This window comes from Aulostomus chinensis, chromosome 2, assembly GCF_037954235.1.
Source record: "Aulostomus chinensis isolate RoL2024-O1b breed Wild chromosome 2, RoL_Achi_v1.0, whole genome shotgun sequence".
Lineage (NCBI taxonomy): Eukaryota > Metazoa > Chordata > Actinopteri > Syngnathiformes > Aulostomidae > Aulostomus > Aulostomus chinensis.
Genome location: NC_141321.1, coordinates 14,000,584 through 14,019,884, shown reverse-complemented (window position 1 = coordinate 14,019,884; position 19,301 = coordinate 14,000,584). Strand labels below are relative to the sequence as shown.

The window sequence follows — 19,301 nt, the reverse complement described above, 5'->3', positions numbered from 1 at the left end:
TCTCTTCACAGGAGTTCCTAATCGTTAGTTTTCACAGTGATGCTGCTGCTGTAGGAGTGATGAAAATTAAGGAAGTAAAGATCCTGCAGTTAGAAAGCACAGTGAGTGTGAAAGTATGTGCGTGAGATATTTCATTCTCAGTCTAAACGGCTTCATGAGGGTTACAATGCTGAGGTTTCACTGATTTTATTGTCTTCGTGGAGCCTTATAATTTGTTTTTGTTTTTTTTCTTCATTGCAAATTCTATTGTCCAACACGATGACAACAACAAGATTTATTCAGCCTCATGCCGCTCTGACACCAGCTCTGTGTCAATGTGTGTACTCTCTCATTCAAACTTCCTCTTTTCATCACCCTTTAAAGGCCATTTGTCATCACTGCTCTTCTGACTCCAGCCTCAGGCAGCAGCAGAAACAGCCGACATCGTGGTCACCATGGATCCAAAGGTGGGAGACAAAGTCCTGCGTTTTCAAACATGATTGACTGCTGTATGAGATGCTCATGTGATGACATTATTAAGGGTTTTTGGATTCATTTAACAGGACTGTCTGGTCAGAGGAAGTGTGCTGATCGTCCACCAGGTCAATGAGGGGAAGCACCATTACCAAGTGGACAACGTTGTCAAAAAAGCGAGTGGAGTAAAACCATTTATCAGGTATTTGAGCATTTTGAGTTTTTATCATCATTTGAGTTTGAGCATCCTGGGACACATGCAATGATAGTGTCGCAAATCAAAGTTTGAATCTGATGTAATAACAAAAAACTGTGCAGAGAACACATGCGGTCCCTCATCCTCTCTACTTTATTTTTCAACCTATTTCTGTGTTTTTATCAGAATAGACAGACAGCAACCTGTGATATTGACACAAGTAGAAGCTAAAGCAATACCACTGACTGACAAGATATCTTGTGGACAAACAAGAAGTTGAGTTAAAGTTAAAGCGTTAAAGACCAGTGCTCTTCAAATGCCCGGAAACCTGGAACCTTCTTGCTGTGAGGCGACAGTGCTAACCACTGCACCACCGTGCCGCCCGAGCAAATAATTGTCTTATGTCAAATCTTGGACACTGGAAGAGATCATCATCTCAACTCAGTCAAGAAAAGAGAAGCCGTTAAAGGTGTTGTAAATGCTAAAAAGTTATTTGATTATTTTTTCCCCGTCGGACTGTGAGTGACATCCCTGTTGCAGCCTTTTCTGTAATTGTATTTAAGATGCTGATGTTCTATTATAGCTTTTAAATATACAGTAGAATACGAAGCAATAGCCTTGTTGTTCCCGTTTTTCGTAGAAGCTACACCACACAGCGTCTCAAATGCAGAAACAGGAGCACATGTCATCCAGCCTGCCAACCTTTGGAATCAGTGTTCAAATGTTTCTCACTCTTTTGATAAATTGTAGCATGGAACTACCTCTCCAAACAGGACATATAGGTTGGGCGCCAGACAGGAGAATCCACCACTCAACTGTCAATTTCTATTTCCTAATAATCCATAGGGAGAGGAACCCCGGCAGTACGTTTCAAACTACAAAATTCACCATAGAATCAATTGCACAGTTCCAGTATAAAAAAAAAACCCACAACCCTTGAATTTAAGTAACACAAAGTTCTTTTTAGTCCATTCACCCTCAAAACATTATTTAAATAAAGCACTCAATCAGGCAAAACATCACCATAATATATAACTCAAAATATCAACAGTTCGTTTAGAAACAAATCAGGCCATAAATCAACATAAATATACGGGTTATTAATTAAAGTCTCTTTTTAACAGTTCAAAAAAAGTCCAGGTCTGCCGGAGTATGACAGGAGGAGGGAAGGAGAGGGGGGGAGGAAATCAGTCCAGGTTCATGAAAGTTGTGCGGTTGAGGGTGTGCAGGTGTATGTGGGTGTGTGTGTGTGGGGGGGGGGGGGGGGGGGGGTGGGGGGGAAATGGAGAGAATCCGGTTCTGTTTGGTCAGGTCAGAATGAAGTGTGTACTCCTGTTCCAGGAGAGTGAGGGGGGTTGTCAGATCAGGAGGTTGTGAGGCCAGACGGGGTGAAGCCAGGAGAGATGATAGTAAAGGGGGGAAAACTTATCTGGAAAGGGCTAGAGTCACCATACCGAGGTCCTCCAACCCAGAAATGACCAGGGCTGTCCGAGCAAGAGTTGTCCACCTGCTCCTGGGATTCCCTTGTTTTGTGGGTCCTGGGATCCACCTCCAGAGCTTAATCACTGTTCTTAAATGACCACTTTCCACTTGTATATTTTTTTCCTTCTTTTCCTCTTTCTCTCACTTCACCTGTAAAGCTTCTTCACTCTCCCTTCACTGCCTCCTTTGTTCTCATTTCCCTCCTTTTTTTTAGTGCACAGGTGGAGCTTAAGTTACTTCCACTTCCTCCTTCCCCATACAAACAATGATGTCACTTCCTTTTCCAACTCACACCCCCCTCTGCCACAAAATAATACGTATGAAGTCAGTACATACCCACCATAAATGATTATGAAACACTTCATTCATTCATTCATCCTCATGTTTTCTCAACTGTCAGGAAAGGAGACAAACTGATGCAGATAAATGGCAGAGACCTGCAGGATTTCACTCCCGAGGAGTTAGCGGAGGCAATAGCAGAGGGTAATCCAATGCTGGTGAGTTGATGATCTATCACACCTCAGCAGGTACAAGCTGCAACTTCTCTTCTGTTCTCTGTTCTTCCCTACGACTGCTGTAATTCTCTACCTCTACTGCAGTGTCTCCCGGCTATATTGACACAAGGACACAGTGGTAACACACTTTTAAATGAGATACCACATGTTGAAAACAGTAATCATTCACAAAATCATAAAAAAAAAATAAATACTATGTACATAGAGTTTATCCTATTCGCTGTTCCTTTTTTGTGATTTGATTATGCTAAAAAGGATGTATGTTAACATGCATCCTTTTTAGCATACATCCTTTTTAGCCACTCCAAATAAAATCCAGCTTGGCCAAGCTGGATTTTATTTGGAGTGGCTCAGCATGATGTCATATCATAATGTAGAAATCACAATGTTAGCCAACTGAGTCATTTACAGTGATACAAACAGAGACTCACACTCTTCCATCTATCTCACTTCTTCCTTCCTGTCTCAAGACAGTGCACAAGTCAGGCAGGCTGAAAAAGCCCAGTCACAATCCTGTCCCATCTGAGGAAACTTTACACCCCGTCTCCAAGGAGACCACAGTACTTAAATTCAGCATGGAGATGGTGAGAGAGGAAGTCTCAGGGGATAGTGAAGGGAGGCCTAAGGACAGAACAGACGTTTGCCCAGCTGAAAATACTGAGCAGGAGAAGGATCTACTTGTTGTCGCCATGATGAAAACCAGCATCTCAGTGGTGAGAGGGAGAGGCTGCAGCAGCGAGAGTACGTGTGGGGGGTGCCATGGGACGGGATGCACACTAAATGATATGGTGATTGTGGCAGAATCCAGCACAGTAACACTAGGTGGGTAAATGACTCCCTTCTTGTCTTCTCTTCTTTTCTCACCAAGAACACACGAGCTTGTATTTTAAGTTAATCAATGAAAAAAAAAAAAGGTTTTAATGATAATTAATGATCACGATAAACAATGTTACAATTAACTTGTAATATCGAGATAACAGGATTTAATAATAAAGTAAACACGCCAGGTCTCCGATTGAATAGTTTTCATTCATTCAGGAAAAATATAGTTCACATTTTGTCAGGGCTGCAACAATAATGCCCTGGAGTTATTTCTTATGTTTTCACTTATTCCTGTCAAGACAGAGACAATTTTGACCTGAAGAAAGATATTTGAAAACTAAAGTACAAAGAAACTGAGTGGTCTCAGCAAAGAATCAAAGAAGTTTTTTGAAAGCAACAAAGCGAAACATTAATGACACCTAAAACATGTAATCTGCTGAGCACACTGGCATTGTTTCGTGGAAAAGTTTAGGTTTATAATGAGAAAACAAGAATTCAAACAGTGACACTGGAAATATAATCAATATTATTATTATTAGTGCTTCTGCATTCAAGCAAACAGTTGTATTTTGGATTATTCTTAAATTTTCTTCTGAATCACTGAGCTAGAAACCCTTTTAAATCAGTTTCTCACCACGTGGTCAAGTCGCAGCAAAGTCTTCTACATTCTCTTCCTCTGTTTATATTCTGTCCTTTGAAGTTCCAAGAGGAGGCGCCAAGTTCCAACAAGAGAAGATGCTGAACACACAGATTGAGCATGTGATGTCTAATCAGTACATCAGAAGCGTGTGTCCTCAGAAAACCCCCTTCATTTCATCAAGTCCAGGTTTGACGTTCTACACACTTCATAGCAAAGAATGATCCACTGTCAGTTACTGTCACTGATCCTTGGTTAGTGTCTCCGTTTACTTAAGTTCTTTTATCACTATCTGTCATTTTTAACCTACATCAATTCAGGAAGAAACAGGAAGCTGACTTGTTCAAATTCAGTTTTCATATGTTTTCCACTTCCTGTGCACTCAGTGAGGATGACCATCTACTACTACAAGACAACCACAGTGGGGAAGAATTTTCCGGGACAACCAGTAGTCCTGAACTTCACTGACTCCGACTGCTTCCTCAGGTGCTGCAAGAGAGATGAACGGGTGCTGCTGGAAGTGGAGGTACAGACTTTGGCTGAGTGAATGAATGCATGGATATGATAAGATTCAAGACTTTTAAGGTTGGAGGTCACAAACCTGAACTCTAACAGCTTTGCTGCTTGAACTTAAACAAAATGTGACAGAAAAGCAAATGAGTCAGTAAGTACAAAACTATGAGACAATTGCAGCTACAACTCTGGAATCTGTGTGCGTATCATCAGACATCCCAAGGTGTTCTTCTGACTGAACATCCTAACGCGCGTCCCCTCTACAGCTGGAGGAAATGAATGAAATGGCTCTGAGTGATAAAGAGTTAAAGTAATAGGACATTTTGGAAATGATTCTGTTCACATTTCAATATTTATGAAATATACTCATCTTCGAGGGGGCGGCATGGCTCAGGGGTCGAGAGGTCGTCTAACAACCGAGGGCTCGCTGGTTCGATCCTCACTTCCCCCGGTGACCATGTCCAAGTGTCCTTGAGCAAGATACTGAACCCCTAACTGCTCCTGATGGCCCTGTGATGGACTGGTGACTCATCCAGGGTGAACCCCGCCTCTCACCCAATGTCAGCTGGGATAGGTTCCAGTCCCCCCCCCCCCCATAAGCGATATAGGAAATAGATGCATGGATGATTACTCATCTTAGAATAACATTTTATTGGTATTGTATTTCTTCCAAAGTCACAGTTGTATGATAGTCTTGGATTTTCAAACTCCAAACCAAATGTGTTTGGTGAGAAGTAAAGTTAACATAGATTATTTTTACTGGATTTGTTCATCATCAGAATATTTTTCTAGCGTTCTCTGACAGATATCTGCACTTGGCTTTGTAGACATATGAAAAACAGAAGTTGAGAGAAATCTCCAACAACGACGACAGCACTCTTTCATTCCTCTTCTACATGAAGGCCAACCGGTCAAAGCAGCGGATGTTTGAGTCAGCGCTGCACAGCGGCTGGTTCATCCAAATAGATAACTCTGTGGAAATGGCACAACCGGATGGACCTCATGAAAGTTATCAGTTCCTCTTCATCATTGAGATTTGATGGTGTTGAGTCCTGCTGGAGTGAGAGCAAATCCATGTGGATCACCAGGCTCAGTGATGCAGACTCTGGTACCGCCGGGTCAAATTCTGCCATTGCACAACGATGTAGATATGTGTCAAATATCAAATTTAAAGGCCTTTCTGTGAATGTTATGTTACGGCCATATAGTAAATTTTTTTAGAATTAAATGTTTTGCTTAAAGTGATGCTTTTCAGCTCAGATGCTTTCAAGCAATCTCGTTTTTTTTTTTTTGGTTTTGTTTTGTTTAATTTCACAGGCAAGTATCACTAAAAACGATTCAATGTCTTTAACGTGTATTTCAACAAAAAATTTCAAAATAAGATTTGATTTGAGCCTCCCCCGCTACCTTTAACAGGATAAGTGGTAGAAAATGGCTGGATGGATGGATGGATGGATGGATGGATGGATGGACGTTTGAACATCTTTACATAATAAGATCTTCGGTAAAAGAGAAACTGTCATACAGACAAGTGCAATACATCCACAGGAGCTTGAAATTACTTTGATGAAAATGTTTTGTAGACTTAGATTTATGTGTTATTTAATACACTTGGTGTTAATATTAATTTGTTGATCAAATTAATAATTGTTAAACTACGTTATTTAGAGTCAGTGATGGAAATGCAATGCATTACTCATATTAGGAATTAGGGATAGGTCCTAATTTTTTTAACATTGAAAAATTCAATAAATGATAAAAAAAATTGTATCTTTTGTTGTGTTAAAAATAGATATTTTGATGCTCATATAGCTTCCTGGGAAAATTGTTTTGGAAAAATCTGAAATAAATTGTCTGTTGCAAGAAGTCTGTCTCTGTATGCTTTAATGTCTCTGCAAAGAGGTGAGATAACAATACAGACAAGTATTTGATAAAGGGGCTGCAGGTGGGGGGGCGGTAAGGTGAAATTCAACAGTTTCTGCAAATGGTGAGGTCAAAAAGTAAAAGTTGAGCGGGGAAAGGAAACAAAAGCAGACCATATGTAATTATTCAAGATGTTCAGACAGTCGTATGAAAGGTCACACGCATGTTCTCCCTGTCCCTGTGTGGGTTCTCTCTGGTACTCCAGCTTCCTCCCACAGTCCAAAGACATCAAGAGGGGACGAGGCTGATTGATACTCTAAATTGACCGTAGGTGTGACTGTGAGTGTGAATGGTTGTCTGTCTCTATGTTGGTCCTGTGATGGACTGGTGACCTGTCCAGGGTGAAACCCACCTCTCACCTGAAGGCTGCTGGGATAGGCTCCACCCCCCGCGACCCTTAACAGGAATAAACAGAAGAAAATGGATGGAAATGGAATTCTCTTTCTTTTCATCATATTCTTAATTTGAGTTGTATCAAATGTTCAGAAATGACACCCAAACACGAGGAGAGAATGTACTCAAAGAACCTTATAATTCAGAGATAACACTTGAATATTGCATTTTAAGGTGTTTCTTGGTATGTAGATTACTTTTTAAAAACTTTGGAAACTCGGTGGAGGTTTACTAAATGCTAAACTGGGCCAATTCTTTATTCCAAACATTTGTAAATGTAAATCTTTATGCAGGAAGCCATAGTAATTAGCATACACCTTAGCCACTGTAGCCCAAAAAGCCAAATTTGATTACATTAAATATTGTTGTGAATTTGTGGGCCGCCTAAGAAAAGGCCAACATCTCCAAGACAGTGAATATCCATGTCTTGGTAAAAATTTTTCAAAAATCGAAAAACTTTGGGATTTACTGTAAAAGTAGATTTAGATTATTTGCAAAAGTCATTATTAACTGACAACACTTGAGTGCACTTGACTGTGTTTTTTGAAACACATTCTGATTGGTTGCATGAAATTGCACCTTCTTAGTTCAATAGACAAACATACAGTCATTAAATACAAGTTATGAAGTTTTCCTTTTATTTGGAGTATAAATGTAAATTAAAATATTAGTATATAAATTATGAAGAAAAACAATTATTTTACATCGTATATTATTACAGAAGTGTACCAAAAGCTTTTACTTTCATCCTATTGTATAACTAAATGTATATTTAAGTATATAGTATGCAAATCTGAATTCATATTTTACCATATGTAAAAATTAATAAAAGCAGCCATCTCCATCCATCCATCCATCCATCCATTTTCTACCACTTATCCTGTTAAGGGTCATGGGGGGCTGGAGCCTATCCCAGCAGCTTTCAGGTGAGAGGCAGGGTTCACCCTGGACAGGTCACCAGTCCATCACAGGACCAACACATAGAGACAGACAACCATTCACACTCACAGTCACACCTACAGTCAATTTAGAGTATCAATCAGCCTCGTCCCCTCTTGATGTCTTTGGACTGTGGGAGGAAGCTGGAGTACCAGAGAGAACCCACACAGGAACAGGGAGAACATGGAGACTCACACAGAAAGATCCTGTGATGGAGCCAGGACTCGAACCTGGAACCTTCTTGCTGTGAGGCCACAGTGCTGACCACTGCATCACCGTGCTAACCACTGCACCGATGTAATTAAATTGTACTTGTCAATATAAACACATAAGTATAGGAAGTAAATTTTTTGCAATTCAGTTACTTTTTTTTTTACAAATTTATTCATACAAATGTTGTTAGGTTAGAGATCTCAAGAAAATAAAATGTTTACATATATTAAGCCACATGTGAACGTCTTTTAAGTCTTTGAGAACGTCACACAGAAACATGGAGAACCCCACTCGGTTCTTTGGTCTCATAAACCACTTTGTTCATCAAGACCATCCTCAAAGGCTCTATTAGTCTCGCCATCCATGCTGGTTTCATAGGGATTGTCCACCTCCATCTTTTTGGGCCTCCTATAAAAGCACATGACACATGTAATACCGACAATGAAGTATTGAATGATGTCATCTTGAGATTGCCATCAGACTTGGGACAACACTTACCGCTTGCGGTCTCTGATGCCAGAGATGATGAGGAAGACACCCAGTAGCACCACAACACCCATGACAACTCCAAATACTACAAGCCATACCTCCACCGGCTGCTGCACAGGAGGTGCCAGTGTTGCTGGGATACCCTCAAACTCGAGCGTCCTGTCATCCAGCTGGAAGGCACTGTTTACTCGGCCTCGAGATAATCTGGGATCAATATCAGAATAGGTTTATTATGGCTGACATTGATCAAAGGTGTTTGAAGAAAGGTCAAAACGTCTGATTGTTTCAAGTAAAGTAGGAAGCAGGTTTGAATATAAGCTGCCAGAGCTGCTAATATCAGTAACACAGAGGGTAACATAGTGATGTTTGAACATGTTAATTCCAGGAGGCGAGTCAGAATTGAAGACACCTTTTGGGCCAGACATATCTGAGGAATATCAGAATCTGAAGCATTATTATTTCTGCAGATGAATATCATTCATCTTGTGGTTATTTGGTCATATACCACAATATTAGACATCGTTGCTTTCTTGAACTAATTTCCTAAGTTATTTACTGACTTTTTTTTTGTTGTTGCTTAAATCAACTCCTTATGATGTTTTGTCTCCAGTTTTTTGTGTTTTCTGAAAAACTTGAAAATGACAGGCGATTATTTTAAGAAGGAGACAACATGTTTCTCAGGCTAACAGCGATGGTGAATTGAGTCGCACAAACTCGGAGTCAACATTATCGAATTATCTGCGGAGCTGGACATCATTGCATCCTGTCATGCCTCTGCATCTGTCTGATGCGCAGCTAGAGAGATACTGCAGCAACGAAACCATGGCAAGCAGCAGCAGCTCATCTATGCCTGTTTTTCTAAACTTAGGGCAATAGAATGTGAATGCAAAGCACAACAAATTAAAAGATTTTGGATCAAACACATCAAATTTTATCATGCGACCAAAAACACTTCCAAATAGGTCAGTCCCTTCATAACGTGAAAGCTAATGTTGAGGTTTGCCAGCATTAGTGTGATGTGTTTAGCTTTGGCTCTGCTGCATCAGCTATATTAGCCTTCTGCTAACTTTGATGTTAGCTTGTCTACATTGGTGTTACCTGGATATTTTTTAAAGATGGGTTGTCCCATGCTATCTTTGGCAAGATGACAATAATTCAGCCACATTCCAGTGCCTCCATCTGCTAGCTAACATTAAACCGAGACAAAGGCAACTGAGGGGAGGCGACATCTTTGCTCGATAACAAGCTGAGTGACAAGTAAACTTAGCCACTGGGATTCAGTTTACTGAGGGAACGAAACAGACAAAATTTCACAGGAATTCAGTTGCTTGCCTCTTGTTTCAACTGACCAATAAACCGGCATTGCCCTTCCAAAAGCTTGAGGTTTAAATAAAAATAACTCCCAAAAAAAGATTTACCTTGGTTATAACCACAGCAGCTAGAGATGGTTATACAAAATTATGAGGTAAAACGAAGCAATTATATTACATATGATGTAACTTGTGAATAATATTTTCAAAAAATAATCTTATAGCATTCCTGCCTCACCGTATGGCAAGCTCCAAATCCTCTTTAGGGATGTACTCATAGGGCTTTTTGGGGTTTGTAACCACAATATAGAAGGATATTCTTTGTGTTTCTCTGTAGGCGAGGATGTTCTGTGACCTGTAGATGCAAAGAAAGACAACTTCTCAAATAAATAAAAAAGCAAACTGAAAGTCGGTTTTCAGCGTAGTTCCTGAGGAAGGCTGGAGGTACTGACGTGAAGTCGAGGGTCTCGTTCTTTAGACTGTAGTACTGTCTCAGAGCGTACGCAATGTTGGCCTTGAACAAGTACAGCTCATTGGCGTTCCAGGAATACTGCAATACATTGTAGCTGATTGATATTTGCATATCCAAAAACATTAGTTCAGATGTAGTAAGACTGCTACTGCCCACTACTTCTAATAGTAATACTCACAGCTTCATCACCCATGGCAGCCTTCAGGCTCATCCTCACTTTAAATGAGTTCATAGAATCTGCAAAGAAACGGGATCTGTTATTTGACATGAACAAACTTGTGACTTGAGTCCGTGTTGTTTGTACTGTGTCCTCTTGATAAAAGTCCTGCATTAAATATTCCACACAATTGTCATGGTTACATGAAGTTTATAGAGTTGTTTATGATCAGGAGCAACTTTTTCAATTCGATGCTTAGGTAATTGTGTTTGACATGAACTAAACAAGGTAAATGTATATGTTACTATGATGAAGCAGCACTGATGGGAGGCTTTAAGGAATAGTTTGACATCTCGTTCCCTAAAGTAAGCTGAGAAGCTCAATCAGATCTTGTTACTTACATGGATCTATGGCTGCATTCCAGCCAACGTGGCGGTTGTGTTTCTTGTTCTCTTCCTTTAGCCAGTCATACAGTTTTTGGAAGTAGTCTAGCAGGGGACGGGCATCCATCCTGGCATCACCAGAAATGTTGTACAAAGCCCTGGTCCAGGACTGGGATCGTCCCAGCTCTAACATGTTCCTAACGGAAACCATTCCTGATGATTATGATTATTCTATCAAAGTATTGCTGTCTTCATGCAGTTTAATGACATTACTCCGAGGCTTTTTGCTGTGATAAACAACAGTTTGCTGACCCCACCTGAGCTTGGCGCCGGCTTTCTTTGAACCAGTGATGTCACAAGTAGACAAGGCACCCGTATGACCAGCTTCACCACAAAGAGCTTTCTGGAACTGAAACTGGTAGATGGTTCTTGTGAAGTACCTGCAGGGGAGTGATGCAGCAAAAGTGATCATTTTCAAGATGTTTTACTTTCCTTCGGTTTAACTTCTAAAAATACCCGTTTTATTTCACTCCCACCGTGCACACCACCAAACATCAAATTCCAACACATTAAAACTGTATCATCATAAATGTGTGGATGCTTGGAACATACATAATGCAAAACAACACCGTGTTGTGATTATGTCATGAAAATCACATTATTTAACTGACGTAACTGAGAAGCTTACTTAGCCCAGTTATGTAAGAAAAGTGTGTACTTTCACCAGGCCTTTTTATTTTACTAACATAATTTCTTGTAATAGAAGAGAAGATTGACACTGCTTTGCGGTTTGTGGGTTGAGAATGGCATGGGAAGTGTGAAACAGCTGGTGTAGCATCTAAAAATAGCAGAAACCCATACACAGCAGTTTAATCAAAATGACCGATGTGTAGTTTTAGAGAGAGGCTGGCTGCAGGGTAGAGTCATGATGGTGTATTGATGTTGTCAGTCAACCAACATAAAATATGTGGTTTGTCAAAAACGAGTTAAAACAGTGTCGTTGAGTATTTGCTGCATCAAGGTGTTTAAAGGATCCTACCCCGTTTTTCAAAGTTTGAAGGAGGATATCAACTTATTGGGACAGGCAGGCAGGAGGCCAGCTACCCTTCACTTGTCTATGAGTGATGACGGAGCTACAGACCCCTTGTTAGCTTAGCTGCACTGAACGTTAATGGTGGGATGTGGTAGTAAACAGTCCAAAAAGGACATTAAATACATCCATCTATTCATTTTCTATGCCGCTTGTCCGTTGCTGAGAGTTGGTGGAGCCTTTCCCAGCTGACATTAGGTGAGGCGGGGTTCCCCCTGGACGGGTCACCAGTCCGTCACAGCAATTAGGGTCTCAGTATCTTGCTCAAGGACACTTGGACATGGTCACGGGTGGAAGTGAGGATTGAACCAGCGACCCTTCAGTTGCGAGACAGCCACTCTACCTCTGAGCCATGCCGCCCCTTGTCATCAAATACACTTTAATCTAACGTGGTCGTTGTCTGCATCAATCGTAAAAAAGGGTTGTGTGCAACATTCGCTGTGAAAATAACTGACATCAATTTTGAAATATAGTTAATTCAAAGTAGGAAATATAGCCTTAACTACTTTCCTGGCCAAGCGCAATGATTTGATGCAGCACCTCAAAAACCCATTGTATAACGCGACTTCTATGAGTACAGTCCTAGTTCTTTAAAAATATTAGTGTATCTAGTGTTTGTCACCAACACATGCCTTGTAGCTTGTTCCAGGATGTTTGAGGTGCAGCTGTGTGTTACCTGATAAAAGAATAGTCCCCAGATACATGGAAGAGAGCAGGTGGGTCACAGTAGGACTCGTCTCTGGGAACCGGCTCGACCACCCCCACCAGCTCCCTCCTGTTAGGACACCAGAGTTTACACAGCTGAGACGCTTCAATATTTGATGACCATAATTGACAACGGTGATATCAAACATTACATGGACAGACTTAATCATTTAATGGGCCTACTTCATCTCCCACCAGCGCTCCATCCATTTAGCCTCTTCAATGTTTCCTGCAAAGACCTGCCACCTCCATTCCTCCAGCATGTAGGTGAAAGGCAGCGTGGCCACGATGGTGAGCGCCTGCTTCAGCAGGAAGTTGATCTCTGTCTCTGAAGGACAGAAAGACATTCTCAGAGTATGAAATTATTCAGTAAGATTCTGCCCCTCATTTTGGACATTAACTCCTGAACTATGTCTGGAAAGCTCTGAGGATGCCAGACTCATTTTTATCCATCAGGGTAGCAACACTGAGAGCCATTTAATGAGCTTTTTTAGATCTTACATACAATTTTCCAGCTCTTCTTTATGTCATTGTAGTTCACACATGTTTAGATCAAGTACTGTACATTGTTTTTCTGTGAGTCAATAAATTCTTCTGGGTCTCCCAAAAATTAGACCTGTATCAGCACAAACCATCTGATACACTGATGTGGATCTCAAATAGTTCCAGCTGACTCCTTTTGGGTTGTGTTCAACATTCTCATTCCTTTTAGCTCTGTTTGTTCTCCACCATCTCTGGAGGTCAGTATCTGTCTCTCTGCATTCAGGTAGTCTCAAACTTTATCTGGTGCTGGCCCAGTACAAAACAGAGACAGGCCCAGACAGTAAATTAAAGCTGTAAAGTTGGAGCTGGAAAAACCATAACGCTCTACACAGGCTCGCTCACTTCCTGCGACCGCTTCACACACATGTAATCAGTTAATTGTAATATATCATCTTTAGTGTCCCGTAGAGCCGGTGTGCATTAGCAATACCATTATCATAAGTGAAGTCAGAGGCTAGGAGGCCCAGGCTCTTCAGATGTTTAGGTGTGGCAGCAGAGAGGGACATGATTTCTCCGACAGCTTCATGGAAACCCTCGTTGGCTCCGTCCCTCAGGAGGTAGGACAGGTTACTGTAAGCCATCTGGTACTGGTTGTGACCCATCTCATGGTGCACCGTCAGGAAGTCATCCATGTTGACTTTGGTGCACATTTTAATCCTGGAGAGTGTACGGAAGATGTGTTGATGTCAGCAGACAGATGTGGCATGATGCCATATCAGATATAATGTAGCAGTGAAACAGCCAGTGCAGTAATATAATCTGATGAGTCAGATAGGACGCGCTGATGCTCAGGTTCAATCAAATAAATCAAGTCTTACTCTGAGCCAACATGAGCAGTAACATGCTTCATGTGCAACCTTTTTCATACATGAAAAGCTGTAAAAACTGGAATATATTTAGTTGTATTATTCATTTGGAGATAACATCTATGGCAGTCCTGGATATTTGTGCAATGTATGGATTAATATTTGACAACATGAAGACACTAGTTATCTTTATCAGCAGGACAGAATGAGTCTGGGATTAATAAACATTATTGTTCCAGCAAGTTCATGTTTATGGCTCTCCAGTCCTGATGGGCAGTGAGATTGTTGATCGGAAATCATTCCACAATATGCTGAAAAAGTTGCCTAGGAACTTCTCTAAACCTAGTCAAATTCGAGTCAGTGTTTGCGTGTGTGTGTGTGTGTGTGTGTGTGTGTGTGTGTGTGTGTGTGTGTGTGTGTGTGTGTGTGTGTGTGTAAGAATCTTTATTCTACCTAAAGTCTTCTCCGTTCCCCATGTCCCAGGCTGTGGGGTGACAGACCACCTTGCGTCCATCTTTTGGCTTCTCCAGCATGGAGTCATTCCAGAAATTTTCGTTCATTTTATACAAGCCCACAGATACAAAGAAATTCTCTGCCTCTTTGAACATCTGAGTCACCGTCCAACCCTAAAATTAAAATTGTTTAGCAAATCTAATTTGGGATTTCAGAATGGTGTCTTGAAATGTCTTTTCTGATGTAACATCTTGAAGAAACATTCCTGCATGCTCTATATTGAATTTTCTATATTTTCTGTTTAAACTAAACGAAGAACACCATACCTTCTCCACCATTGTGTTGCTGACATCGATAGCTGGTCTGTGTGGGTAGGGAATGGACAGAGCGTACAGGTTGGTCCAGAATCTTCCCCACATATCACCTAAACAACCAACACCAAAGTTTCAACTCCAGATTCTCAGTTGTGAATCCCACAGGGAGACCTTCACCCCTTCCAAAACCATGATCGCGGAATGAAATCATAAAAAGTTCAAATACAAATGAATATGCAGCTACAGTATAACACAAATAAAAGCAATGTTGCAGACTGCTCCTTGACTGAATCGAGTTTTTAAGTATCTAGTGCTGCTGTAAATTTCTGTTAAATAAGTGTAGTGCAGGGTCTTGAACAACAGAGGGAGCCAAACACCAGCTCTGTACTAAGCTGCGCACGCTAATACACAGACACTGGTTGTTTCTTTTTACCAAAGCCATCTCTCAAGAATGTTACATGTACACATATCCACTCATTGTTGTGTTTCTACACTTTATTCTTTTATTCCTTTCAGGTCTCTGCATTTCTACCCCGTTGCTTCCATTTTATGTCTTTGTTTGATTGACTTTTAACACTGTTTTTTGATGATAACAGAGTGATATCAGCCTAGTTAATATTTGCTTTTTTATGCCGATAAGTCGATCCTCATCAGACCTACCCAGAAGGTGGGCTGGCAAAGGTCCTTGTGAGTCTATGTGTCCTTTGTAGACATCCATCAACTTGGCCCTCACGTAGGCATGCAGCTCCTTGTACAGAGGCAGGATCTGTGGAGCACAGCACAGGACTCCTGCTGATTTTCACCAGCATCACAGAGCTAAATCAGAGATACTGAACCAACGTTACCTGTCTGTATATTGAGCGGACATCTTCCATCAGCTGATCTCCAGTGTAGTTGAAGGGACTGTCCTCGTCGATGGTCTCATAGTTATATCTCCAGTAATCTCCATAGTCCTCAAAACCTGTACAGCACAGAGAAAAGGAGAGCTAATGTGAGAAACCACATTTATCAAAGTACATCATTGGAGTTTTTACCGAGTTCAGTTGTGCCTAAAAAGGGTCATATTATGCTCTTTTCCCAGTTCCCAGTTGGTGGTGTATTTATCCATCCATCCATCCATCCATTTTCTTCCGCTTTTCCTGTTGAGGGTCGTGTGGGGTGGAGCCTATCCCAGCAGCCTTCAGGTGAGAGGCGGTGTTCACCCTGGACAGGTCACCAGTCCATCTCAGGACCAACACATAGAGACAGACAACCATTCACACTCACAGTCACACCTACCGTCAATTTAGAGTATCAATCAGCCTCGTCCCCTCTTGATGTCTTTGGACTGTGGGAGGAAGCTGGATTTGTATTTGTATTTATGATCAAAAAGCTCTTGGTTACAGCTCTACAAGCCATGACTGCAGACACTTTTGTTTATGTTTTTGGCTGTTTGGGCGCCTGCCCCTCACCAAAAACCCCATTCTATTTTGCTTGGCCAGCTGCTTCAAGTGTGTTGGGAACATCAGGTCACCAGGAGTTACCAGGGGTTACCAGGAGTCTGCCGCTGGAGGAAGCTTGAAACGAAAACTCCCTTGGGGTGGAGTATGCATGTAGAAGGATGCAGGACCTGTTAAAATGTAACCCCTTTGCGATGCGTTCGAAAGCATCAATACAAACGGCTTACTGCGTTCCAAGAGAGGAGGACAAGTAAACTTGCGTCATGATAAGGTTCTCTTATTTCACGTTATGTGTTTTTAGGTATGTCAGAGACCCCAATACTGTATATATGTGCAAGTATTGGAAAGGTGATACTTAGGCCCCTATAAGGTTCACCTTGTGTGACAATTACAAAGTTTCTGCCGCAGCACACCAAGTTCACACAGTGGTACTCTAAAACATGGTTACATCACATTGCTCGTTTTCTTTGAGACGTATTACCATTTAGTTTGGCAGCTTCATTTTTCAGAACTACGTAGTCTTCGTACAAAGGCCTCATCCTCTTCCCCACCTCTTTCCTCCATCCCTCCCACACGTGCAGACGCTCAGTGTAGTCCTGGCTGTTGGCCATGACATGTTCCAGACCTGCAAGCAGACATCATATCGATGCTTTGTATTCAGGTCTCCCAAAAAGCATTTCAAGAAGAAAGACTGCAAGAAAGCAAAACCTCCATAGAGGTTTTGACGATATAAACATTCTGTGGTGGAGAATATATGAAGACCCTAAAGCATACGAATAATATAAAAGTACGATCAAATGTCATTTTAAATTACAAAAGTCAAGGTATTAAATGACATAAAACATTCCCTGTGACTAATATGTTATTATATTTCATTAGTAATGCAGATGTGTTTATGCAGCATTGCGCTGTAACTATTTGTGGTGGAGCTTTTTAGCTACTTAATATAAAGTTTAAGTCAAGCCGATCCCAAGAGGTCAGGACCCTTGAAAAGAATTACAAGATGAACCTGAGGTTTGAATACAATTATTGAAGTGATTACTTGTTTTGAAAAAAGAATAAAATAAATTCTGCTACAGGAATCAAGGTATACAGTATGGTCAGGAATTTTTTTTTTTACAAGACATCTTTATAAAATTCTGGTCCATAAACATGTATTAAAACGAAACCATTTGAAAGGTTTAGAGAGGAAACCATTAATCTCATGATACTGTCAGTACAAATTCATGATAAACTGTATTGTATGTGTCTGTATCGTCCTGTTACATAGTTATTTGATGTGGAATCACAAGTCTGTAAATCTATTCAGTAATACAATCAGTAAAATGGATGTAATAAAACATTTCATCGTTAAATGTGGAAGCTTTAAAAAAAAAAGTGTTGTAAACTTGAGAAAGTAAAATACTTAAAGACTAAATGTGCTCAGTTATTTCACCCCTGGTTTGCCAGGATTCAAGATTCAATCACTTAAATACTATAAAAGTGTCCCCCGATGGAACTTCTACGCTTGTGATCTTTGAAGATTCATACTCATATATCGCAGATTGCAATATCTTCATAAAATGTCTTAAAATAACACCGTAGTAAAGCAGGGTGTATTTCTCAATGAGCGTGTTAATAATAAACTCCGACTGACAGCAGCAGGCAGCCACATTGCTCTGACCGGCCCCTCTGATCAGCATGTACCTGGTTCCAAAGTCTGGCAGTTATGGGGGTCATCCATCAGACACACGGTGGCAGTGCTGTAGATTGTGCTCATCTCACTCATGATCTCGCTCAACTGCAAGCACATGGGTACAATGTTTGAGTCAATGGGTTTGAATTTCTCAGGAAGTAACTGTGGAAGTCGTGCGGAGGATGCAGTAGCTGTGTTAAAGTATGTCTTCAAACACATAGCAGAATGAATGTCACCTACATGTGAAGCCTCATCTGGTGACAGAGCACCAGCACCTTTGTCTTGGAGGGAGATGAGCTGCAGTTTGATTTGGCGATCGGTGATCTCGTCAATGGAGAAATTCCGAGACTCTTCTGACTTCTGAGTGTAGAAAGCACCCCAGATACTGCCCTGTTCTAACTGATATAACAAAAACAGACAAATTCAGTCATGGAAATCACTAGTGTGGTACGGTTAACTATTATCTAACAGGTCTTACCAGCTTGTCTGAGTTCTCCTGAGTGATATTGGTGTTGTACTCCCATGATGCCAGTGAGTACTGGTACATGAGCTTGCTGGCCTCCTTGTCGAACTTCTCCAGGAACTCTCTGGCCTTGGCCTCCATGTCCGATTGAGCAGAAACAGTGTAGGACAGAGTCAACAACACCACGAGAATCTTACCAGACATGTTGTTGCTTTAAATCCACACACACACACACACAAACACACACTGAGAAGGGATGACACCGTACTCTTATACAGTTTCTATAATCAGCTGTGCTGCCTTGCCCTTTGGACAGAGTCATAACTGAGGGTGTGTCTCAGTATTCACTGAAAGATAGAGACGTTCCACAGGGCCAGTGAATGTCACTGAGCTGTCTTCACATAGGAGGAAGTCTGTGTTTTATTTTGAAAGATTATCATTCATGTAATAGAAACACATGCCTTTTTTCATGAGCGTTAACTTCTGTCAGCGTGGTCAAAATATTTTGGCATAAAAGTGAAAACCCAGCGGATGACGATGATGACGATGATGATGATGACGATGATGATGATGACGATGATGATGACAAGGCTCATAATGAAGGTTCTCTGTCTACACACAGTGGATCAGTAATAACCTATATTACATGCCATACAAAGCTACACAAGGAGCAACCACAACAACATGGTCAAAATAAATAAACGGTTTTTACTGTATAACGCTAATTTATCTATTGCCTTCGATATCCTGTCCATTTGTTAATATCACTTTGTCACACTCATCACTGCAGAGGAAAAACAAACAAACAACATTTCCCATCTGTTTCAGGTGGATTTACACACATTTGTCCATACGCTCGAGATGATGCGGTTCAGCTGAGCTCCAGCTATCGCTGAGCCTCCCCACAGCAGCAACT

General features: G+C 41.0%; 2 protein-coding genes across 3 annotated transcripts; one reads left to right on the top strand and one right to left on the bottom strand.

Moving 5' to 3' along the window:
- Positions 1-401: 401 nt before the first annotated feature.
- LOC147269147 (uncharacterized) lies at positions 402-16,418 on the top strand. Of its 2 annotated transcripts, XM_086194090.1 has the most exons (8): positions 402-446; positions 543-655; positions 2,532-2,628; positions 3,117-3,468; positions 4,169-4,294; positions 4,492-4,631; positions 15,890-15,992; positions 16,290-16,418. In XM_086194090.1, exons 1-8 carry the CDS (start codon positions 435-437, stop codon positions 16,367-16,369), a joined length of 1,023 nt encoding a protein of 340 aa, XP_086050216.1. In that variant the 5' UTR covers positions 402-434; the 3' UTR covers positions 16,370-16,418. The 2 variants fall into 2 exon arrangements, with proteins under 2 accessions (XP_086050216.1, XP_086050206.1); XM_086194080.1 differs by lacking the exons at positions 15,890-15,992; positions 16,290-16,418 and adding an exon at positions 5,446-6,435.
- ace2 (angiotensin I converting enzyme 2) lies at positions 8,392-18,614 on the bottom strand. Its single transcript, XM_086194066.1, has 18 exons — positions 18,401-18,614; positions 18,163-18,321; positions 17,934-18,027; positions 16,729-16,872; positions 15,654-15,769; positions 15,469-15,574; positions 14,821-14,918; positions 14,495-14,667; positions 13,666-13,892; positions 12,876-13,020; positions 12,664-12,762; positions 11,215-11,337; positions 10,916-11,094; positions 10,536-10,594; positions 10,338-10,435; positions 10,124-10,240; positions 8,585-8,779; positions 8,392-8,494 (listed from the first exon to the last, which is right to left on the bottom strand). The coding sequence occupies exons 1-18, from the start codon at positions 18,587-18,589 to the stop codon at positions 8,392-8,394; spliced, it is 2,424 nt and encodes an 807-aa protein (XP_086050192.1). The 5' UTR covers positions 18,590-18,614.
- Between the last annotated feature and the right edge of the window lie 687 nt (positions 18,615-19,301).

Excerpts from the sequence above, each read along its gene's own strand:
- ace2 (XM_086194066.1), bottom strand. The coding sequence starts at position 18,589 with ATGTCTGGTAAGATTCTCGTGGTGTTGTTGACTCTGTCCTACACTGTT. Across the intron at positions 15,575-15,653 it reads TCCGCTCAATATACAGACAG|ATCCTGCCTCTGTACAAGGA; the intron begins GTAACGTTGGTT and ends TGTGCTCCACAG. Across the intron at positions 8,495-8,584 it reads GGCATCAGAGACCGCAAGCG|GAGGCCCAAAAAGATGGAGG; the intron begins GTAAGTGTTGTC and ends GTGCTTTTATAG.
- LOC147269147 (XM_086194080.1), top strand. Across the intron at positions 3,469-4,168 it reads ATCCAGCACAGTAACACTAG|TTCCAAGAGGAGGCGCCAAG; the intron begins GTGGGTAAATGA and ends TGTCCTTTGAAG. Across the intron at positions 4,632-5,445 it reads GGGTGCTGCTGGAAGTGGAG|ACATATGAAAAACAGAAGTT; the intron begins GTACAGACTTTG and ends TTGGCTTTGTAG.